The 25,502-nt window shown below is 37.2% G+C and overlaps 1 protein-coding gene across 15 annotated transcripts in view; it reads right to left on the bottom strand.

Moving 5' to 3' along the window:
- Window positions 1–25,502, bottom strand: part of TTC3 (tetratricopeptide repeat domain 3) — a 145,743-nt gene that overhangs the window by 40,094 nt on the left and 80,147 nt on the right. For all 15 annotated transcript variants that reach the window (XM_033856058.2, XM_033856069.2, XM_073804492.1 and 12 more), the window contains 7 exons: window positions 24,119–24,370; window positions 21,346–21,392; window positions 20,308–20,364; window positions 19,225–19,298; window positions 11,535–11,699; window positions 5,322–6,369; window positions 4,340–4,405 (listed from right to left, as the gene is read on the bottom strand). In XM_033856058.2, coding sequence (XP_033711949.1) covers window positions 4,340–4,405; window positions 5,322–6,369; window positions 11,535–11,699; window positions 19,225–19,298; window positions 20,308–20,364; window positions 21,346–21,392; window positions 24,119–24,370 — 1,709 coding nt within the window. The remainder of the gene's footprint in view (window positions 1–4,339; window positions 4,406–5,321; window positions 6,370–11,534; window positions 11,700–19,224; window positions 19,299–20,307; window positions 20,365–21,345; window positions 21,393–24,118; window positions 24,371–25,502) is intronic.

Raw genomic sequence — 25,502 nt, 5'->3', positions numbered from 1 at the left:
ATAGTGTTTCAAATGGATAGTTGCTGCTATTTTTAAAAGACGAGTTAAAATAGTATCAATAAATTATTTACATTTATGTAACTGTCTCTCAGACAGCTTAAAAAAAAAGCAAACAGGGCTTCCCTGGTGGCGCAGTGGTTGAGAGTCCACCTGCCGATGCAGGGGACACGGGTTCATGCCCTGGTCCGGGAAGATCCCACATGCCGCGGAGCGGCTGGGCCCATGAGCCATGGCCGTTGAGCCTGTGCGTCTGGAGCCTGTGCTCCGCAACGGGAGAGGCCACACAGTGAGAGGCCCGCGTACCGCAAAAACAAAACAAAACAAAAACAAAAAAAAGCAAACAGAAGTCATACTGCAATGTGAAATGTTGGCAAACAATGAGTAGCATTTATGTATTTTTTTAAAGCCTTTCATACTGCTAAGACTGGCAGCAATCACACATTTGTGTCTGAAAGAAGCACCTGTTTGATGCTGGCAACTCCTCCCAGCTGCAGGTAACTGCTCTACCAAGATACGAGGGGCCTTGGCAGCCAGGCTTTGGAAATCTAACCCAGTGGCACAAACTTGGTCCATCTTCCCCATCTCCTGCACCTCTCCCAGCATCTTAGCATCTTCCAAGTGTAAAAAGGCACGGAATCAAGGTTTTGAAATTCTGTAAATTATCAGAGAACCGTGCACTGTGGCCAAGGTGACCATACGTGCCAATTTGCTGTGAAGAGTCTCAGTTTTTGTCATCCAGACTGAAAGTTCAGCTCTACGAATACAGCCCATATTTAAATAATCAACTAAATGGTGAACCTTACTATGACCCACAAGCAAGCCTTTACAGTTTTAGATCTTAGCTATTTCTGTTTTCAGTCTCAATTCAGCAAAAGGATCACAATGCAACTCAGTATTATGAATTAATTCATATGCCCCAAATTGCTAACAGAGACAGGCAGCAAGTTATATGCCATCTCTATGTTATTATACTTAAATTTCACCACAACTGTGTAAGAGGTATGTTATTTTCAGTTTTTAAAGATCAGGAAACCAAGGTTTAGAGAAGACAGGCAACTTCTCAAAGTCCCAGAAGAAAGCAGCCGTGCTGGGGATAATTTTAAGTCTCACTGGTTGAGAAACCAGCAATCAACTATGCTAATGTCAAGGTCCTGAAACTAAGAGCTAATTTAAGAAAGCATTCGTGAATTATCCCAACACTGATGAGAATATTTATATGAGGGTAAAAACACTGGCTCAAACAACACAGCGTACCTGGTTAAAGCTAAGTAGTGTAAGAACTCAATACCACTCATTCTACTTGGTATACACTCATATTCAGACAACAATGTTCACCACAGCACTGTAAGCATGAAAAGCTAACATAATCTAAATGTTCGACAAAAGAATCTAGTCAAATAATCTATGAATTCATATAATGGAATACCAAGCATGCATTAAAAATGTTGGTGAAAAATTGGTATTTACTGACATGGAAAAAAGTCCACAATACATTAAGACTGAAAATTTCAAATGTAACATATACGGTATGATACCATCTTTTAAAAAGCATTGCTAAAATAAATAAATAAATTAAATAAAATAAAAAGCATTGCTAACTTAAATGCCAATGTTAAAATAAAACCTGAAAGGCTGCACATCAAATTCTAACACGGGTGATGGGAATGTAGATAATTTTCAATTTCTCTTTCATAATTTTCAGTATTGTTCATTAAAAAATTTAAGGGCTCTATATTATATTTTATAATTGGCTAAAACTGTAAAGCTATTTGTAAAAATAGTAGCAGGCAACACGAAGTTCTAACCTTACTTATTCCTAATTAATTACACACCTGATATTATAAATCACTCCTAACCAGTGATCATAGAATTGCTTCATTTTTAAATGACAGAGTAATATTCATTATATGGATGTACCATAAATCACTTAACTAGGAATATCGATGGATATTCACGTTGTATTCAATTTTTTGTTGACATAAATACAGATAAAACAAATATACAAATATCCTGTTCACTGGTCTCTGTACACATATATGAACGCAGATAAATTCCAAATTGCCTTCCCCCCAAATTTACATTTTTATATTCTTTCAATAATGTATAAATGATTGTTTTTCTTACTTCCATTGGGGTTGGGCACCATTTTATATGTTTAAAAATTATCCTTATTTCTTTTATGGCAGATTGTCTATTCCCATCCATTCCCATTTTTGTGTCAGATTATTAATTTTTTCCTTATTGATTTACAGCAACTTCATATGCTAAGCAAGGAAATTAGTTCTCTGTCCTATGCTGCAAATAATTTTCCTAGTTGGTCATTTGTGTTTTGATGCTGTATATATTTGTTCATACATATATATATGTTATGTGCATATGTACAGACACATTATATATGTGTGTGTAAACACATATACACAAATACTTTTCTGTCCTGCTGTTCATTAATCTTATTTTAAAAATTTTCCTTTTCTTCTAGGTACTCTTCTAGGTCCAGTTTTTAATATTTAAATGTTTTATCTGCCTGGAATTTATTCTGGTATATGGAATGAGGTAGGGATCCAAGTTAATTTTTTCTAGTTGGCAACGCACGTCTCCTAACACCACGTATTTAATAATCTACTTTTTGCTCACCAACAGCTAGCATTTTTATTAGACCTTAAATTTCTATATTTTGTTCTACTGGATTCTTAGTCTAACGGTCTATTTATGTGCTAATATAGATTTATATTATGTTTTGATACCTACCTGCACAACTCCCCTTCCTATACTTTCTTTTCCATGGGCATTCTTGATGTTTGTTTTTCCATATGAAGTTTAGAATCAATTTGTCCAGTTTCAAATAAATTCTGTGCAGTAGCCAGCCACCAAGGTGGCCCCCAAGATCCTTGCCTTTTGGTATTCATGCCATTGTATAATCCTCGCCTACAATGTATCAGGGTTGGTGGGTTGGTCTATGTGACCAAGACAAATACAGGAGAAGCGATACACTGTGACTTCCTAAAGTAGGTCATGAAAGCCACTGTTACTTCTGCCTTGGATCACCCACTCTGGGGAAAGCCAGGCCTCAGGAGGACACTCAAGCAGCCCTAGGGGGAGGCCCACAGGCAAGGAACTCATGCCTCCTGCCAACAGCCAGCACCAACTTGCTAGGCATGTGAATGAGCCATCCTGGAGGTAGCACCTCCAGTCCCAGTTACTCCTGCAGATGCTTGAGCCAAGGTCAACACCTTGACTGCAACTCATAAGAAATATCTGGAATGACCCAGCTAAACTGCTCCTCCATTCCTGACTCATAGAAATTGTGAGGTAGCTTGTTATGCAGCAATAGATAACTAATACACTCCGTTCATGTTTGTTTTGAGACTGTGTTAAATTAAAATCTTTAGAGAGAACCAATCTCTTTAATAATAGGTCATCCTATTCAAGTACACTGAACATTTTCTCATTAAGTCTTCTGTGTGTCTCAGTAGCATTTTAAAGTCTTCTTTCACAGGTTTACATATTTTATCTTTTTTGATGCTATTGAAAATGTAATCTTTTCTTTTAATATAATTTGCAATGGGTTGCTTATATATGGAAAGGAATTTTATCCAATCAACCTTCTGAATTATCTTACATTTTGGTATTGGGTTTTCGGTTGATCACTTTGGATGTTCCAGGGACACAGTCTTAGCCTCTGTAAATAATGATACTTATACCTCCACCTTTAAAATCTTATTTTTTTCTCTTATCTGATTTTTTCAGCTAATATCTCCAGGATAATAATAAATATTAATGATGATATATAACCTTTAAGCAAGATGACGCATTTGGCTTAAGAAAGATACAAGCATGTTGAAAAGTATTCATCTATTCCCATTTGATTATGAGTTTTAGTCAAGAAAAAAACTTGAATTTTTTCCAATACCCTATCAGCAACTATGGCGTTGATCAAATGACTTTTCTCTTAAGATATATTAACACAGCAATTATATTAATAGATTTTCTAATTGAATCATTCTTAAAGTGGTGAAAGTTTTTATAATAATTTCTGTATTATTCATGTGAATAAGCTTTTATTTATAAATTAATACAGACTCATTATACCAGTTAAAACAATAAAGCCGTTATACTTCACAATCAGTAAGCTAGAAAAAACTTACCTTTTCCTCTGCCTCCCCTTCCTAAATTCAAACAATAAAAACAAAACAATAATTTTTTGTTATGTTCTAAAGCTTATTCTATAATGTTTTGTATGGAATAACTGGCTTCAAAATAGTTCTAAGTTCGTCATTTCCATCTAGTTAAAAGTAAAGAAAATTAAACCTTTAAACAGTTTAATATGATTTTGACTCACCTGTTGTGCCTCAAAAGGATCATACGGCTCAGTATTGACTTCTTGATGCATTATATTCTGAGACACCTTTGGGCCAAAACAAATACATTCAGTCTATCTCAACTGCACTAGTAAAATAAATCCATCATGTAATAACATTTTGAAACGTGCCCATAACTTTTTCAAGGTTTTTTTGGGCCACTTTAGATAATGTTCTATGCTTTCTACAGATATTTGTAACAGGAAAAAGTGATCATTTATAATTAGTAAAAGTGAAAATGATTTGGGTTCGTTACTGTTAACATAATTCTTCAAAGTTTTCTAGAAAGCAAAAAACTTAATGAGTAGGAGGATAACCAGTAAGGATTTAATGAATTCATGCCTGATGAAGTTAACTATAGAGGAACCTTAGCTTATTCTCATGCTTGTCAGGAACTTTTATTCACATCTCTCTTGTTTCTCTCCATCTGGTTGTGTCTTTTAACTCCCTTACTCCTCCCCTGGCTTGGTAGGAGAATTGGGCATGTGCAGCCCAGACTCTTCCTTTTTCCTTTTTCTTGGGAGCTGCCCGTGCAGAAAGCACGTTTCCCCCTCCTTCTCCATGCACTATGTCTCAGGGGCAGGCACCCAAGTTAGGAGGCCTTCTAGGCCAGCACTGCTGTAACTAGGTGGGGAAGCTGGTATGTCATGGGCTGCACTCTTAGGACAGGCACTCTCTACAGAAACAGCCACATCTTCCTGCCATACTTTTATTAATTATCAAGGTGATGTTTTGGCTCCATCTGCTGGTTCCACTATCTTATTTCTCAACTGGTGCAAAACTTGGATAGGAAGGATGTTATTTACCAAACCCAAAAATTCCTTCTGGCATTACCTGTCACGCCCTACAAAAGGGTTCATAAAGTCCATCATTTTAAAGAATTTTAGTAAATATAATGGCAATGAAAAATGAAGAGGAAAATTTAACTTTAGTATTAAGAAGGCTTTCTGTTTTCAGTCTTACCTGTACAGCAACCATTTGTGTATGTGGAATATCTGTTACTTCATCGGTGCTTTCTGGATTTACTTCCTGCTTGGCAGAATTTCCACAGTGGTCATCATTTCTGTTAGACTCACTTTGGGCTGTATCAGCACCATCCGTGATGCACTGTGACTTTACTGGTATTTCCAAAGATTCTTGAAGGATTTGTGTTTCAGAGGCAATCTGGTTACCAGGGACATTCTCAGCACTGAAATGATGGCCCTCAAAACGCACTTCTGTTATGTCACTGGCTACAAAAGACGGCACCACTGGTATTGATCTTTGCAGCTGATATTCAGAAGAAACTCTGGCCAGAGGTGCATAAATGCTATACTGGGGCAAAGTCGGTAACACATTTATAAACGCTGGTGGTGTCTGGGTAATGTCAAATCCCCGAAAGGGAAGATACGTACAGTATCCTGTGACCAACTGGGGTTGAGTCCAATAGGTTGGTTTCACATCCTCTGTAACTGGTTTGGGAGAATTAGAGGAGACATGTTTGTGACTTGTCTCCTCGGAGACTGGTTTGGGAGAATCAGAAGACACCCCTTTGGGCTTCTCATCCTCAGAAACTGATTTGGAAGAATTATCGGAAATTAGTTTCGGCTTCACAGCTTCACAAGGTGACTGGGGAGAATTAGCAGATGTAAGGTGGGGCTTCACATCCTCAGAAGCTGGTGCTGAAGATAAGTCAGACACTGGTTTGGATTTCACATCTGGTTTAAATTCCCTAGCAGTTGGATTCAGCGGTAGTTTAACTCGTAAATACTCTCCTGTTTTCGAAATTTCTTCTACTTTTGTCTTAATGTTTTTCTTCTTTCTCTTTTTCTTAAGCCGTAACGCAACTTTCTTCAATGCAATACAGTTGTCAATCACAACAAAACGAGGACATCCCAGGAGAAAAGATTTCAAACCACCTGCTTTTTCTAGTATCTGTCGAGTTTCTTCTGGGAAAAACTCATATTCTTCAGAAAACATCTTGTTACTCATGTCCAAGGGACCATGTTCCTCTAACAACTGAGAGAAATAACTTGGAAAAAATTTACGTAAGTTATTATAAGGAAGTACTTGTACATGTTTATCTGAAAAAAATACTTCCCAATATTTCTCCCAAAGCAAAATACTACTTCACTTCTAACTGATCTTGACACCTCCCCAACAAATATGTTATACTCATATTAAATCTCAGAAAGGCTAACTGTAATCAATGATACTATAAATAAAATTTTGTTTACCCCTCAGAAAATAATCCTTTAAAAAATTTTGGGGAAAAAAGCTAAAGGAGATTAAAAAGTTATTTTTATAAGTTTCAATTAAATAATTATTCACTATATTTTAAAAAACAATGAAAATCAAAGAAACTTATTCAAGAAAAATAACAAGGCTATCAATAACAAAAACATCAAATGAAAAAGGGAAATCAAATTTCAAAAAAATCCTATTGGAATTTACATATAGTAAATCTATTAACATTTCTCTGTTTAGGAATATACAATGGTTCAGAATTATTGAAATCAATCAGGTCTGATCAATAAACCACCACAGTGCAGGATCAGATCCACAGTAATGGGGCCAATCCCTTAACCTGCCTCCATCTGTGGACTGGGTTTGTTCACTCCAGTTCTGGGGCCATGTTCTTTTGCCATTCTTGTGCCAGGCTCAAAGAGGCTTCCTCTCCCATTTGAATTTGGTATTCAGTCTGTAACAGTGGCACAACTAGCAAGAAAGACACATACCAGGTACACTAAGAAGGCTTTTTCAAGAGCAAAAACCTCCAAAGGAACATTCTTAGTAAATTAAAGCTAACCAGGAAGATAACTTATTCAGGAGGAAGGTAAAAACAATACATCTTTGAAGCAAAAGAAAACCACTTTATGTGCAGATGCTGCTGCACATAAATGCACAGGACAATTACAAGTGATTAATTAACCCCTATTGAAAGCAACTGCTACACTGAAACATAAAGACCAAAAGCCACTTCTCTTTGCCTGCACTGCTGATCCAAATACTTAAAAGCCGTCAGTCTCTTTTAAAGTGTTTTTTGATAAACATTTTCCCCTTAGAATAAGCTCTGCAATAGAAACTCCCCTACATACATGTTGTTTTGCAAGGTAACAGGTTAAATATGCGTTTGCCTTAAGATTCTAATCAAACTTCATTTTTAATGAGAAATTTCTAAAAGCAGAAACTGTTGAGGGAGGGAAATAAGGTAAAAAGAAGCAAATCACTGTAGCCTCAGGAACAGTAACCCTTGCTGAGGGTTCTGGCCAATTGGTATAAATAACACTGACCCCACAATCTGTCCCAAGAGAGACCTTTCCAGTTGGTGTTTAGCTGTCACAAGCAACAGCAGATAATTCATCAGTGGTGTTATGTGTATTTACTTTTTGCTCTCCGTGATGAATACTATAGAGAATCATTTAAAAATAAAGCTTTTCTACCTGCATTAAAATACTTAAATCCAAAATGGGATCACTAAAGAACAGAGACCACAGGAAAGAAAACCATTACCAGTAATTTAGCAGAGAGCTTTTCAAGAGTTCGCAACATGAATGATGATATAGATATGGTGATGATTATTGAGTAACTAATAAAAGTCAGATTCCTGAAGAATACTTAAGGATACAAAAAAGTGCTCACCATGCATTTTTAGGTGAAAAGGGCAAATGACAAAGCTGAGTGTAGAGTTAAATAACAGCTTATAAAGTCCAAAGCATATATTTCATACATATAAACATTTTAAAAGTCTGGGGACTTCCCTGGTCCAGTGGTTGAGACTCCACACTTCCACTGCAAGGGGCATGGGTTTGAGCCCTGGTCGGGGAACTAAGATCCTGCATGCCGCACGGTGCGGCCAAAAAAATAAAATAAAAAGTCTGAAAGGATACACACCTTTTTTTTTTGAAGAAATAGAGCCTCCATGTTTTTTCCACTGGCTAAATAGCAATGAACTTTTCATACATTCAAACAGAACAAAATTTAATTCAACAAAGAAAAATAGCATTATAACCACATTGTGAATAAAATTTTTATAGTGATTGTTATTTGAAATGCAACACAAAATGAACTTTAACTCTATTTATATGCTTTTCTAGCCTTGAAAAATAGTTTCTGTAGATAAACATGGGGCCCAAGATAGCACAAATATGATTTCTTCATAATCCAGGCTCTAATAGGGGTAGTGTTCTTGCACTTCAGAACCTGAGGCAGACTGGCCATGCTGTGCTTGACGGAAGTGATAAAAATAATAATAAAGTTAATTTTACCACAGATAACAATAGTTGCTATATTACATACATGTACATGTTTTCATATTTTAAGGAACCTCCATACTCTTTTCCATAGTGACTATACCAATTTACCTTCCCATCAACAGTGAACAAGGGTTCCCTTTTCTCCACATCCTTGCCAACACTTATTTCTAGTCTTTTTGATAAAAGCTATTCTAACAGGTATGAGATGGAGATGATAGCTTATTGTGTGTTTATTTTTAAACTGAAGTACAGTTGACTTAAAATATTGTGTTAGTTTCAGGTTTTACAGCAAAGTGATTCATTTATATTTTTTTTTTCAGGTTACTTTCCATTGTAGGTTATTACATTATTGTGTTTTTGATTTGCATTTCCCTAATGATTAATGATGCAGAACATCTTTTCATGTACCTGTTGGCCATCTGTATGTCTTCTTTGGGAAAATGGCTATTCAGGTCTTCTGCCCATTTTTTAATTGGACTGTTTGGTTCTTTTGCTATCGAGTTGTATCAGTACTTCATACATTTTGGATATTAGCCCCTTATCAAATATATGATTTTCAAATTATTTTCCCATTTGCAAATATGTGTATGTATATTTTCATAATTCAGTGATGATCATTAGTGTCTTAAATGGTCCTTAATGGACTGTCACATGCTAGTGCATGTCACTGTCAGAACAGGGGCAAGGGATAGGAATGGGAAAAATATTTCCAAAAGCATTCCCATCCTACTATTCTGGTTGTGCCCCTTTGAAAAAATCACTGTTTTCTACATGCTCATGATTCCTTTTTTTTTAAAGAAATAGATTAAAAGATGAGGACCCAGTTCCCTCTTTCCTGGAAGAGAGCATGACAAGTAAGCAAGAACCACATTTTCTTTTTGGTAGGCAAAGACTGATAGGGAGAAAAAACCCGATTCTTATTACACAAAGTCATTTTTATTTGCAATACAGTGATTCAACCAATGATCAATTTTGCGCTCCTGCTACTTGTAAGCTGCGTGATAGAACTACATTTTCTACTTTTCCTGAAATCTTCCCCAGTGCTTAACCTTAAGTGGTTAATAAATCTTGACTAATTAACACTACTAAAGAGGTGTTAGGAAAAACTGAATGTAGAATGCCACCTACTGAAATTTATTATGCTTCAACTATGTGTATCATAAAATGTTAGAATAAGGTGGAGGTCACTGAAAAAAAAATCAGTCCAACCCCCTACTTTAAACTGAAATACTTACATCAAGAAAAAGTTAACAGCAGTTATCATAGTATTCTTGACTTCTTATCTAATATGTTTCTACTCTACACTCTTTTCATATACAATAATTTTATTTTTCTTTCTCTTACCCATTGGCCACTAAAAAAATCATTCTTAAGCCAATCATTGCATGTTTACTTTTGAAAATTCAAGGAAAGAATTATGTTTTGAGGTATGAATTCCTGTAACTTCTTGACTTTCTCCTATTATAAGATATAAATTCTATCTCAAAATACACAAACAAATCAGCCTATAGGGTTCTCATAAAGTTATTAAATTTCTTCCCACTTATAGTGGTAATAAATTCTTTGAGAAGCAAGCTCCTGGAAACTACAGTTTAGCTTCAGTTTTGGATGCCTGAAGCAAAGTCCAGCATGTTTTAAGAAATACTGGTGTAGTTTTATAGCTGATTCCAGGTTGTCATCCAGTTCTCTGAGAGTTTGATTTGCTCAGCACTTCAACTCTGAAGAAAAACTACGAAAAGGGATCCAAGAGGATATAACAAGACTGAATAGGAACAATGCAACTGAGAAAAAGAGAAGTAACAATAACCAAATTATAGATGAGTGATGGGTTTTCCAGGAGTTCATTTTTTTAAATTAATTTTTATTGGAGTATAGTTGCTTTACAATGTTGTGTTAGTTTCTACTGTACAACAAAGTGAATCAGCTATATGTATACATATATCCCCTCTTTTCTGAGACAGGAGTTTGCTTTCAAATTAATTTTCTGTTGCAGATCTTTGCCCCTCAACTTCTTTTCCTAAGGAAGGCATCATGCACAACTTATTAATGCCAAGCTAAAAAAAAAAAAGGCAAACGTTTCCTAGATTTTTCTGAACTCTTTTCTCCACTACTGTATCCACCCCACAAAGACTTGACTTTAGTGTTAATTTCTCTTTTCTTTTTTTTTGGCCATGTCCTGTGGCATACAGGATCTTAGTTCCCCGACCAGGGATCGAACCCATGCCCCCTGCAGTAGATGTGCTGAATCATGGACCGCCAGGGAAGTCCCCTAGTGTTAATTTCACATTCATATTTTCAATCCAAAAGTAATTGAGCCCAAAGTTTCTTTAAAGGAAAAGTCTGTTTCTCTTTACTTAGATAAATGTCTGGAAGTCAAGTTTTCAATTCAATAAAGAGATACAGGGTTCTATATGTGTCCTATACCATCACAACTGGACAACCATCTCAGCAGAAGTAATAACCAGATCCTGGTATCCCTTCCCCATTAAAGGGCAGTACTTCACCAAGCTACATTAATTGTCACTAAACTTAGGAGATGCCAAACAACTGCATCATCAACATAAGGACAATGAGATCAAATAATTACACTATTCCTTGTCAAATGTATATACTTTGGAATTCATGATAAAAGATTATGGCTGGAAACTGTTTATCATTCCTATCAGGACATACCAGGACAGTTTTGGAAATAGACAGAATCTACATTAGCAGCTCAAACTGACAAAACTAATAATCATTAGGATTCTAAATGTAATAGTTAAAAATCTTCAATTAACTCTGTGTAATACATGACAGAAGCCATAAAAACACTCTTCTTCCCCAGAGTTTGTGAGCCAATCAGTGATTCCTTTAATAAACATAAAGGGACACAAAGTAAACAACTTAAGATCTTTAACTGGCAGCCTCAGTATAATAGTTGTAGGAATGTTAAACTACTTACTCATATAGAGTTGAACATTTTTGTTTTGGGTTAATGTCCCACAGCTTCTTATTACGGACAACATATTCATTACTGTGCTGTCCATACAGAGCTTCAAATTCTTCTACATCGTGACGAAGATGGTCAGGCACTACAAATGGGCCCGCAGAATTTGAATTGCGTTTGCTGATTAAAAAAAAAAAAAACACAATTTTGTGAGTAATTAACTTTCAGGTGGCCCAGAGTAACATTTAAATTGAAATAAAGATAGCAACATATTACTCAACTTCAGGATGCAAAAAAACACTACCAGAGAATTTAATGCAGAACAGTTACCTTTCCACAATTACAGTCAAGAGATACCTGACTACTGAGTAACGTACGAGATACGTGACTACTGAATAAGGTACAAGATATCTGACTACTAGGTAAGGTACAAGATACCTAAGTACTTTTAATTACTTACTCTTGCTACCAAGAGGAAATATTTTTTAAATTCTGGTTTTAAAAGAAATCAATGTTGCACTAATTGTAACCCGTTAAAGAGAAAAATGACAGAGTTTATTATAACTGCTATCAATTTAAGTTAAGGTGAGACTGAGACTGGTAAAAGGTACTTAAATAAAAAGATTTTTAAAAAAAACAGTATAAGATTCTAACACTCTAAAAAGATATCATAGTTTGAGTGTGGGCTCTATACCAGACTGCTGATTTACACTCTGGCTGTGCTATGTACAAGCTTTGTGTCCTTGGACACTCAACTACACTGTGCCTGAGCTTCCTTATCTGTAAACTGAATATAATACTACTGCTTATCTCCTAGAAAAAAGAGTGGATTAAATGAGTTACACATAAAAAGCTCTTAAAATAGTGCCTGGTACATAAGTGCTATCAAAATATAGGCTACTATTATTTTAACTTAAAACAATCCCTCCATTCAAAGAATCCACAGAAATGTACAAAGCCAACTGTTATTACAACTCATTTAAGAAACGTGGGGGGGCTTCCCTGGTGGCACAGTGGTAGAGAGTCTGCCTTCCAATGCAGGGGACACGGGTTTGTGCCCCAGTTTGGGAAGATCCTGCATGCTGCAGAGTGGCTGGGCCCGTGAGCCATGGCCGCCGAGCCTGCGCGTCCGGAGCCTGTGCTCCGCAACGGGAGAGGCCACAACAGTGAGAGGCCCGAGTACCGCAAAAAGAAAAAAAAAAAAAAAAGAAAAAGAAACATGGGGGAAGAGAGAGATTGGTTCAAGATGGCGGAGTAGAGGAACGTGCACTCACTCCCTCTTGCAAGAGCACCAGAATCACAACTAACTGCTGAACAATAATCGAGAGTAAGACACTGGAACTCACCAAAAAAGATACCCCACATCCAAAGACAAAGGAGAAGCCACAAGGAGACAGTAGGAGGGGCGCAATCACAATATAATCAAATCCCATAACTGCTGGGTGGGTGACTCACAAACTGGAGAACGCTTATACCACAGAAGTCCACCCACTGGAGTGAAGGTTCTGAGCCCCACGTCAGGCTTCCCATCCTGGGGGTCTGGCAATGGGAGGAGGAATTCCTAGAGGATCAGACTTTGAGGCTGGCAGGATTTGATTATAGGACTTCGACAGGACTCGGGGAAACAGAAACTCCACTCTTGGAGGGCACACACAAAGTAGTGTGCGCATCGGGACCCAGGGGAAGGAGAACTGACCCATAGGAGACTGAACCAGACCTACCTGCTGCTGTTGGAGGGTCTCCTGCAGAGGCAGGGGGTGGCTGTGGCTCACCGTGGGGACAAGGACACTGGCAGCAGAAGTTCTGGGAAGTACTCCTTGGCGTGAGCCCTCCCAGAGTCTGTCATTAGCCCCACCAAAGAGCCCGGGTAGGCTCCAGTGTTGCGTCGCCTCAGGCCAAAAAAACCAACAGGAAGGGAAGCCAGCTCCACCCATCACCAGACAGGCAGATTAAAGTTTTGCCGAGCTCTGCCCACCAGAGCAACGCCCAGCTCTACCCATCACCAGTCCCTCCCATCAGGAAGCTAGCACAAGCCTCTTAGATAGCCTCATCCACCAGAGGGCAGACAGCAGAAGCAAGAACTACAACCCTGCAGCCTGTGGAACAAAAACCACATTCACAGAAAGACAGACAAGATGAAAAGGCAGAGGGCTATGTGCCAGATGAAGGAACAAGATAAAACCCCAGAAAACAGCTAAATGGAGACAGGCAACCTTCCAGAAAAAGAATTCAGAATAATGACAGTGAAGATGATCCACGACCTCAGAAAAAGAATGGAGGCAAAGATGGAGAAGATGCAAGAAATGTTTAACAAAGACCTAGAAGAATTAAAGAACAAACACCTAGAGGAATTGAAGGACAAACAAACAGAAATGAACAATACAATAACTGAAATGAAAAATACACTAGAAGGAATCAACAGCGGAATAACTGAGGCAGAACAATGGATAAGTGACCTGGAAGACAGAATGGTGGAATTAACTGCCACGGAACAGAATAAAGAAGAATGCATGAAAAGAAATGAAGGCAGCCTAAGAGACCTCTGGGACAACATTAAATGCAACAACATTCACATTATAGGGGTTCCAGAAGGAGAAGAGAGAGAAAGCACCTGAGAAAATATCTGAAGAGATTACAGTTGAAAACATCCCTAACATGGGAAAGGAAATAGCCACCCAAGTCCAGGAAGACAGAGAGTCCCAGGCAGGATAAACCCAAGAAGAAACACGCCGAGACACATAGTAATCAAATTGACAAAAATTAAAGACAAAGAAAAATTCTTGAGAGCACCAAGGGAAAAACGACAAATAACATACAAGGGAACTCCCAATAAGGTTAACAGCTGATTTCTCAGCAAAAACTCTACAAGCCAGAAGGGAGTGGCATGGTATATTTAAAATGATGAAAGGGAAGAACCTACAACCAAGATTATTCTACCCAGCAAGGATCTCATTCAGATTCCATGGAGAAATCAAAAGCTTTACAGACAAGCAAAATCTAAGAGAATCCACCAAACCAGCTCTACAACAAATGCTAAAGGAACTTCTCTAAGTGGGAAACACAAGAGAAGAAAAGGACCTACAAAAACAAACCCATAACAATTAAGAAAATGGTAATAGGAACATATATATCGAGAATTACCTTAAACATGAATGGATTAAATGCTCCAACCAAAAGACACAGGCTTGATGAATGGTTACAAAAACAAGACCCATATTACATGCTGTCTACAAGAGACCCACTTCAGACCTAGGGACACATACAGACTGAAAGTGGGGATGGAAAAAGACATTCCATGCAAATGGAAATCAAAAGAAAGCTGGAGTAACAATACTCATCAGATAAAATAGACTTTAAAATAAAGAATGTTACAAGAGACAAGGAAGGACACTACATAATGATCAATGGACCAATCCAAGAAGAAGATGTAACAATTATAAATATATACGCACCCAACATAGGAGCACCTCAATACATGAGGCAACTGCTAACAACTATAAAAGAGGAAATCGACTGTAACACAATAATAGTGGGGGACTTTAACACCTCACTTACACCAATGGACAGATCATCCAAACAGAAGATTAATAAGGAAACACAAGCTTTAAATGACAGAACAGACCAGACAGATTTAATTGATAATTGATATTTATAGGACACTTCATCCAAAAACAGATTACATTTTCTTCTCAAGTGCACACAGCACATTCTCCAGGATAGAACACACCTTGGGTCACAAATCAAGCCTCAGTAAATTTAAGAAAACTGAAATCATATCAAGCATCTTTTCTGACCACAATGCTATGAGATTAGAAATCAATTACAGGGAAAAAAAATGTAAAAAACACAAACACATGGAGGCTAAACAATATGTTAATAAGTAACCAAGAGATCACTGGAGAAATGAAAGAGGAAGTCAGAAAATACCTAGAGACAAATGACAACGAAAACACGATGATCCAAAACCAATGGGAGGCAGCAAAAGCAGTTCTAAGAGGGAAGTCTACAGCAACACAATCCTAACTCAAGTAACAACAAATATCTCAAATAAACAATCTAACCTTACACCTAAAGGAACTAGAGAAAGAAGAACAAACAAAACCCAAAGTTAGTAGAAGAAATCATAAAGATCAGGGCAGAAATAAATGAAATAGAAACAAAGAAAACAATAGCAAAGATCAATAAAACTAAAAGACGGTTCTTTGAGAAGATAAACAAAATTGATAAACCATTAGCCAGACTCATCAAGAAAAAGAGGCAGAGGACTCAAATCATTAAAATTAGAAATGAAAAAGAAGTTACAACGGACACCACAGAAATACAAAGCATCGAACAGACTACTAAAAAGCAACTCCATGCCAATAAAATGGACAACCTGGAAGAAATGGAGCAATTCTAAGAAAGGTATCACCTTCCAAGACTGAACCAGGAAGAAATAGAAAATATGGACAGACCAATCACAAGTAATGAAATTGAAACTGTGATTAAAAATCTTTCAACAAACAGAAGTCCAGGACCAGATGGCTTCACAGGTGAATTCTATCAAACATTTAGAGAACAGCTAACACCCACCCTTCTCAAACTCTTCCAAAAATAGCAGAGGAAGGAACACTCCCATACTCATTCTATGAGGCCACCATCTCCCTGATATGAAAACCAGACAAAGATACTACAAAAAAAGAAAATTACAGACCAAGAGCACTGATGAATATAGATGCAAAAATCCTCAACAGAATACTAGCAAACAGAATCCAACAACATATTAAAAGGATCATACACCATGATCAAGTGGGATTATCCCAGGGATGCAAGGATTCTTCAATATATGCAAATCAATCAATGTGATACACCATATTAACAAACTGAAGAAGAAAAACCATATGATCACCTCAATAGACGCATAAAAAACTTCTGACAAAATTTAACACCCATTTATGATAAAAACTCTCCAGAAAGCAGGCATAGAGGGAACCTACCTCAACATCATAAAGGCCATATATGACAAACCCACAGCAAACATCATTCTCAATGGTGAAAAACTGAAAGCATTTCCTCTAAGATCAGGAAAAAGACAAGGATGTCCACTCTCGCCATGATTATTCAACATAGTTTTGGAAGTCCTAGCCACGGCAATCAGAGAAGAAAAAGAAACAAAAGGAATACAAATTGGAAAAGAAGAAGTAAAACTGTCACTGTTTGCAGATGGCATGAGACTATAAATAGAGAATCCTAAAGATGCCACCAGAAAACTACTAGAGCTAATCAATGAATTTGGTAAAGTTGCAGGATACAAAATTAATGCACAGAAAACTCTTGCATTCCTATACACTAATGATGAAAAATCTGAAAGAGAAATTAAGGAAAGACTCCCATTTACCACTGCAACAAAAAGAATAAAATACCTAGGAATAAACCTACCTAGGGAGACAAAAGACCTGTATGCAGAAAACTATAAGACACTGATGAAAGAAAATAAAGATGATACAAACAGATGGAGAGATATACCATGTTCTTGGACTGGAAGAATCAGTATTGTGAAAATGACTACACTACCCAAAGCAATCTGCAGATTCAATGCAATCCCTATCAAATTACCAATGGCATTTTTTACAGAACTAGAACAAAAAATCTTAAAATTTGTATGGAGACACAAAAGGCCCCGAATAGACAAAGCAGTCTTGAGGGAAAAAAAAGGAGCTGGAGGAATCAGACCTCCCTGAATTCAGACTACAGTACAAAGCTACACTAATCAAGACAATATGGTACTGGCACAAAAACAGACATATAGATCAATGGAACAGGATAGAAAGCCCAAAGATAAACCCATGCACCTATGGTTAACTAATCCATGACAAAGGAGGCAAGGATATACACTGCAGAAAAGACAGTCTCTTCAATAAGTGGTGCTGGGAAAACTGGCCAGCTACATGTAAAAGAATGGAATTAGAACACTCCCTAACACCATACACAAAAATAAACTCAAAATGGGTTCGAGACCTAAATATAAGACTGAACACTATAAAACTCTTAGAGAAAAACATAGGAAGAACACTCTGATGTAAATCACAGCAAGATCTTTTTTGATCCACCTCCTAGAGTAATGGAAAGAAAAACAAAAATAAACAAATGGGACCCAATGAAACTTAAAAGCCTTTGCAAAGCAAAGGAAACTACAAACAAGACGAAAAGACAATCCTCAGAATGGGAGAAAGTACTGGCAAACGAATCAATGGACAAAGGATTAATCTCCAAAGTACATAAAGAGCTCATACAGCTCAATATTAAAAAAACAAACAACCCAATCCAAAAATTGGCAGAAGACCTAAATAGACAGGTCTCCGAAGAAGACATACAGATGGCCAAGAAGCAAATGCAAAGCTGCTCAACATCAGTAATTATTAGAGAAATGCAAATCAAAACTACAATGAGGTTATCACCTCACACCAGTAAGAATGGGCATCATCAAAAAATCTACAAACAGCAAATGCTGGAGAGGGTGTGGAGAAAAGGGAACCCTCTTGCACTGTTGGTGGGAATGTAAATTGGTACAGCCACTATGGAGAACAGTATGGAGGTTCCTTAAAAAACTAAAAATAGAACTACCATACGACCCAGCAATCCCACTACTGGGCATATGCCCAGAGAAAACCATAATTCAAAAAGACACATGCACCCCAATGTTCACTGCAGCACTATTTACAATAGCCAGGTCATGGAAGCAACCTAAATGCCCATCGACAGATAAATGGATAAAGAAGATGTTGCACGTATATACAATGGAATATTACTCAGCCATAAAAACGAGCGAACTTGGGTCATTTGTAGAGACATGGATGGATCTAGAGACTGTCATACAGAGTGAAATAAGTCGGAAAGAGAAAAACAAATATCGTATATTAATGCATATATGTGGAACCTAGAAAAATGGTACAGATGAACCGGTTTGCAGGGCAGAAACTGAGACACAGATGTAGAGAACAAACAAGTATGGACACCAAGGGGGTAAAGTGGCAGGGTGGTGGTGGTGTGATGAATTGGGAGATTGGGATTGACATGTATACACTAATATGTATAAAATGGGTAACTAATAAGAACCTGCTGTATAAAAAAATAAGTAACATAAAATTCAAAAAAAAAGTGGATAGTAATAATATAACTTAAAAAATAAATTAATTTAATTTAATTAAAAAAAAAATGTGAGGGGAAAAAATTTTGTGGGTTTTTGGTCCATATAGGAATATGATAGAAAAAGGTCACTGCTTCTCACTAGTTTTATTTCTTTTGTCTATTTGTCTCTTGAAAACTCAGTTTCAACAACCAGCTACCACTGGAAATCACTAACATCTAAGGTTAAACCACAACATCATTTACAGCCTCCAAAACATCTTCCTAGTAATTATCAACAGGACATTCTCTTCACTGAACATTTTAAAGAATATTTTCTAGGATCTTCCCACAGTATCTTGCACAGAGTAGGTTCTCAAACTTATCAAATGAAGGTCATCAGCCCTGTGATTTTAATGCAGTTTATATGAATTCTTAACACTGACAGGCCACACTATAAATTCAACCATGAGGGGTCACATCAGGTTGTCATTAATAGATGCACATCTTTAGAGAAGTTAGGGAAATAAAACACAAGTTTAAAGTACATTAATACCACTTTTAAGTTCAAATAAAGCAAAAATTTTCAGACTGTACTTACTTATGGTCTTCACCTGAAGTGACAGTCTCATTATTTGGTGCGACTGAAGGGGTTCCAGACCCAACTAACATAGGCTGGTTTAAAAGACAGAAAAATGACAAGGATTTTCTACCTTAAAATTACCACTAAAACTGATGAATGCTTACATAAATTAATATGCATACAAACTGCCAATATATATGACTGATGTAAATTTTCTTGTGAACAGGAACATACAGTAATAAAACTTTCAACAGCCACAAATAGGCACAAATTAACATTTAGGTAGCTTCTAACGCTCTAAAATTTTTTTAATTATCACTGTTTAAACTCTCATTTTAGATAAACTAAAGACATATAGTCAAAGATAAAAAGTTTTATTGGAACTTATAAGCTGCTCTCATCCTCCCCTAATATTTGTTCACTTTTTCAACCCCTGCCCCCTATTTGATCCCCCAAATACATAAGAGCCACGAAGAACCCACCATAAGATTTAAAAATAATGCCCTAGTTATCTCATGTGCCTGAAGCAGAGCTTTAGGTGAGAGGAAGGAAGGGAGCCTTTCAATTCTGAGATTCTGTCATGATGATTAGTATTCAGTATCTTTATTTTGAATGTTTTAGATAATAATTCTATTAGTTATTAATAATAGGTATCATGTCTTGTCATACAGATAATGACACTAAGTAAGGCACACGGAAGTCAAGTAACTTGCCCAAGGTCGCACAGATAATAAAAATAATAACAGTTGGTAGAACCAAGATAAGAACCCAGGTCTGCCTGATGCCAAAGCAGCCTTGGTCCCATTGCTCTATGACCAGCCATACAAAGTCCTACATTATGACAATGATTTCACCAGGAAATATCTAGAAAATAAAAAGGACAATAAAGAGTCTCTTTCAAGAATTACTTATATATGACATGAACCTTAAACTTCCTCAAAATGTAGAAGACTGCCAAAACATCTTTAGACGAAAGCCTAGAAATTCTTTCTCTACAAAATACTTCAAAATATCCCAAGAATTGGTTAATTCTTATTTATATTTATTTATATATTCAATTAATTATTTTGGACAAGAATCAATACAGAAAATACTCCATACCTTTGAATCTTTTGGCTTCTTTTTCTTGCCTTTGTTTTTTATCTTGGTAGAATTAAACTAAAACATAAAAATTATTGAACATTCATATAACAGTGTTATGAAGCTGCCATGTATTATAAAGATACCATACTGATTTTCACAGACTAGTCCTAAGCTGAAGTACATGAAATGTTTAACAAAAATTAACACTATAGTGTGTTAAGCCCTAGTGTTTTGATTTATAACAGAAAATAAGAAAAAGTTAAATGATGCCTAATGCTATAACTAAAATTAAATTGTTCCAACCTAACATGTTGTACCCATTTTAAACAAGGTTTATGTCATTTCAAGGAATTAACCAGACTTATTAAGTAATTCCAGTTATATGCTGATCATATTTTAATGATTTTCCTTTTACTAAACCAAACTCAACATTCTACAGCTGGCCAGACACCAGGGCACAAACAATGAATTCAGAAGAAGCATTTACTTCCCATGGGCTATGTCAGCTGTGTTTCTACAGTTAGCCAGACAGTGTCTAACAGAGTGGGCTAAGACAAAGTTTCAAGTATAGATGACTTGATCCTAAAAATCAGTAAACAAGTATCTTTCTGACTGAAAACTGCCACAAACTACTAAGGAAGACAACTCTGGAATTATTTTAACTTAAGCTCAATTGTAAGCCACTCAAAGCAAAGTCCATTTGTTTTCCTTACAGAACAAAACATTGCAATTTTAATCATTACAGATAACGTTTCATTTTTATGCCAGCAGATGACTCAAGAACTCCTTTCCTGTATCTATGATTAACATTTATTAGTTGTGAAAACTTATGGACATTGTCTAATTTAAACTTCAGAGTGTGCTGACTGTTGTTCCAATTCCAAGAGGAAGATGGGGATTAACTTTCTAAGGAAATCGTACACGTTATCCAGAAGTCCTCAAGATTTGGTTCTGGAGCGCCTCTTGTGATGTAAACAAACACTGGCCTGGGTCCTCCTCTCTTCCTTTGGCTGACATGAATTAGAACGTAACATTGAAAGTGATCAAATAACTTACTGGCACATCACCACTGTCCTGTTTCCTTAATACAGTGCACCGGCTGTCTGTAGGAAGATACAGATGGTTTTGTGAGGAAACAAAATGTTTATATTGCCATAGGATACACTAAAGCCTTAAAGAAAACCACCCCAGATACTACTGACATCCACTATGTTCTACTCCTTATTTGGCTTTGAGGTAAGTTTAGCTTAGAAACCAGGAGCAAAATGGCTAACTCATCGGAAAACCAACTACAAAGAACCACAAAATTTCAATCCAATTCAGCATAATTTGACTGCTTTCTAGGCACCGAACTCTGTGCTAGGTGCAGGGAATACAGAAATGTATAGAGAAGTCCCTGCCATCGATAACCTCATGTTCTGCAAGCTACACAAAGAGGCAAACACCCATAGCTCAGTGTGCTAAATGCCACAGCAAACAGTGGAAACAAGCTGACAGAATAATAAAGTCTTCAAGGGGAGTGGCCTGAGTCAGGGGTCAGGGAGGGATGTGGGGAGGAGGGGACTTGAACAAGTTAGACTTGAAATGAACAAGCAGAGGGGTGAGATGTGAGCAAGGAAAGCTCACATCCAAATGCAGGTTTGGACACAGTAGGAAGTGGGGTGTATATTCAAAGGGCAGATGGGGTGAGTGCTAATGAACCCAGACAGACAAGGTGAATTCAGTTTGTAGGCAAAATGAAGCAAGTGCTTCCCAAACAAAATACTTATAGGATCAGACAGATGTTCTAGAAGAGTCACTAACAGCAACATAAAAGAAAGATTTGGAGTAGGAGGGTCAGAAGCATGGAGACCAGTTTGGAGGCTACTGCAATCATGGAAAGATTATTAAGATCCTGGCCTAGGGAAGCGGAGGTAGACACGGAAGGGCAGATCAAAAATAAAGCTTATTTGAATTGGCAACAAACTAGACACGGGGTAACAGGCAAGAGGAAGGGTGGAGACCAGTTTCAGAGTTTTCCTGCTTAAAAACAATATTAAAACATTATTATCTGAGATAACCAGGAAAAACAGGTCTCTAGAGATACAAGTGGCTTAAGCCATATTGCTCTTAATGGGTCTCTTGGCCATCTACACAGAAATTCCAACAGGGAAATACGCATGCAGGATCCAGGAGAGTTTGGGTCTCCCAATTATCACGGCATTGGTGATATTATTGAGCACTCCTATTTACAAGATCAGTGGATTTTGAAGTTTTAAGAAATACAGTCATTCCTTTAAATGAAAGGAGACAAAATTGAAAATGTCTGGGATGAGGGTGAGAGGCACAAGTAGTGAACTTGAAAATCTGTTGGCTGGTCATTTGGCTGGTGGCTTCCAACCCTATGACTAAAAGCAGAGAAATAGTCACAACTGGATGGACTGTATATTTTAGGTATAGAACACAAGAATCAGGGAAAACACATAATGAGAGGGTTGGGTCCTTTTTAGTTATCTTGTGTGATCCAAACATGCATTGAGTTTTGTAAGCTCAGTCCCAGAACAGCGTTTTATTACCAGCAGCAGCAAACTGATGGCAATAAATTCAGGCTATCAAGAAGCATGTCACCTCCAGTCATGAAGCAGTGTCCTAGGAAAATAAAGTCACCTATATTTGAGAACCACAACAAAAGTAAGCTTTTCGGTTCCTTATACTGCATTTGAACTTCATAATGCATAACATTTTTGTACAAGGCCAGACCTTTTCATGTACCCTTTAAAACAAATGGCACAGAATTTGAAAGTCTAACTCCTGACAATATATAAGCAGACTTCTGATGCTAAGGGAAAAGGTGGGGGCAGGGGCGAGGCGTTATCCTAAGAGATACATGCAGTACCAAAGACAAGAAATTTAAATTAATCTAGAATCTAAGAATATTAAAATTCTGAACAAAACAGAATCACACAGATCACTGGCTCCAATTCCTCATTTTAATGATGAAGAAACTAACATTCAAGAGAAGTTAAAGAATTAACTACTAGTTAACCTATTCTGCCAAACTGGACTCCATGCCATTATCCAAGCAGCCCCCTCAAGTCCCCTCCACCCTGTCTCTAATTCTGGATGTCAACCTGTCAAATTCCACCTCCATGTTCAAAGCTGGACTTGGACTCTACCCCTGCACCAAGGCTTTCCTCCTCCCCGAGGAGAACCCCTCAGCACTTTTTCTGGTCCTCTCTTCTCCCATATTAGTTATCTGTATATTCATTTTACTGCCTTTTCTGAAACATAAGGTCCTTGAGGGCAGAGACTAGCGTAAGCATTTCTGAATTCCTTGTTAACACCTAGCACAGGGCCTTGAAGCAGTAGTAAAAGAAAGTTTCTAATTAATTGAGTTAGGAAGGTAGCTGGGCCACAGCCTACTTTTCTTGACTCCCAGCTCTAGGCTCTTCCCACTACAATACATATCCTATCTGTTCTAGATTCTGCAAGCGTCACCTACTTCTGCAGGCCAATGTTTTCTTGAATGCTACAAATCAAGCCATTTCCTAAGAAACGCCATCCCTTTGATATACAATCTCTGGCATGACACTGTGAAAATACCTACGATGAGAATAGTATGGTGTACAGTCCGTGTAATGTATCCATCTGAATATCTCTACAACACTTAACTCCACAGAGTAAGAAGGCTTTATGACATTTTTAAAAAAAATCACTATTCTTAACACTAATTTCCCCAAATAAGCCAGTTGTACCATAATAATTTTCATTATTTTCTGTAAGTATTTAAGTAAGCTAGATCCTTTGGAGATTTTTTCTAAGATTAGATATAAACTGCAAGTCCACATACCCATTATATCAAAGAATTCATCCAAAGCATTCTGCAGTGCTGGGAACTTGTCTCTGTGTTCTTCCAGCAGCCATATTAAACATCGCGCTTCCTTCAGTGACGCTGGCTCACAGAAATAATCAAGCTGCTTTCCTTCTATAGAGCCTAGTTTATGACCATATTTCTCATTCCAGAGAAAAGTCATGATGCTAAAATCAAGCTCCTTGAGAGCGGCCCCATAACGAGAAAAAAAAGGTCCTGTGGCATCTAAGCCTATAATAAAAACAAAACCCAAGTCAGAAGAAGGGGGAAATTATTTGCTGTAAAGTCACATTCAGTTTCACATCTCTGAAAGCAGTTCTACTACAGTTTGCTTACATTTTCAGTGAAAACATTCAAATAATGGAGAACGAACTTGTTCAAGCTATTATGCATTTTAGAAACACCATTTCACATTAATATGTTAACTATAATAATTCTTATCTATGAGTTGAACAAGGTAGGCCAAAGGTTTCTATTAATATAGTTTTTATCAGACCTAGAAGATAAAATGAATTAAATGCCTTTAAAAGGCATTTTTAAAGGCATTAAATTCCTTTAAAAATATTACAATACCTTTTTCACTACTTCGCAATGATTTGCATTCCAATTAGTTTAATTCCAAATTGGAATTTGCATTCCAATTATTAAGCTGACAAGGTTTTACAATGCTTTTCTGCATATGCTCCATAAGAACAAAATACCAATAATATACAGAACTTGCCAAGTACCTATAAAACAGAAAATGGGCGAACTCCTCACCCAACACCCAAGAACTACACCTTATCCCCCAAAATATCACGGCTCCTTACCCTCCTCACAAGATGCGAGGTGGTCACTATTCCCGCTTTTATCCCTCCCTTCTCCAACTCAGAAAAAGGGGTGGCTGCAACCTCACACGCCACTACTGAAAGGTGAACACCTGCTACCTACTAACACAGCCGCCAAAAAGCAAGGATCGGCTCTGCTCTCTCCCCCGACACGCCTCTAACACAGGACGGACCACAGGTTCTCAGTCCGCAAATGAAGCAGAGATTGCCAAGTTAAAATTACCCTGGACAGCTGTTTCTTCCAGATGAAACAGTTAGCTTTGCAGAAGTCATGTTACATGAAAAATTAGTGTATTTAAACACCAGAATCAGGGATCACATAAAATACTCATACAAGGTTCAAGGGAATCAGCAATGAAGAAATACCACATTCACATCTCCATCTATGGCTCACATCAAAGCATGTGCTCGTTAAGGGGAAGGGAGCAGATCACACCTAGTACTGAAACGTTAACCCCCGCTCCCACTGCATTTAAACTAGGCTCTTCGTTAAATATAGCAGGTTAAAGTAAGACATAACTTTATAATTTACTTGT

Source organism: Tursiops truncatus, chromosome 4 (assembly GCF_011762595.2).
Source record: "Tursiops truncatus isolate mTurTru1 chromosome 4, mTurTru1.mat.Y, whole genome shotgun sequence".
Classification (NCBI taxonomy): Eukaryota; Metazoa; Chordata; class Mammalia; order Artiodactyla; family Delphinidae; genus Tursiops; species Tursiops truncatus.
This window is presented reverse-complemented; position numbering and strand designations above follow the sequence as displayed.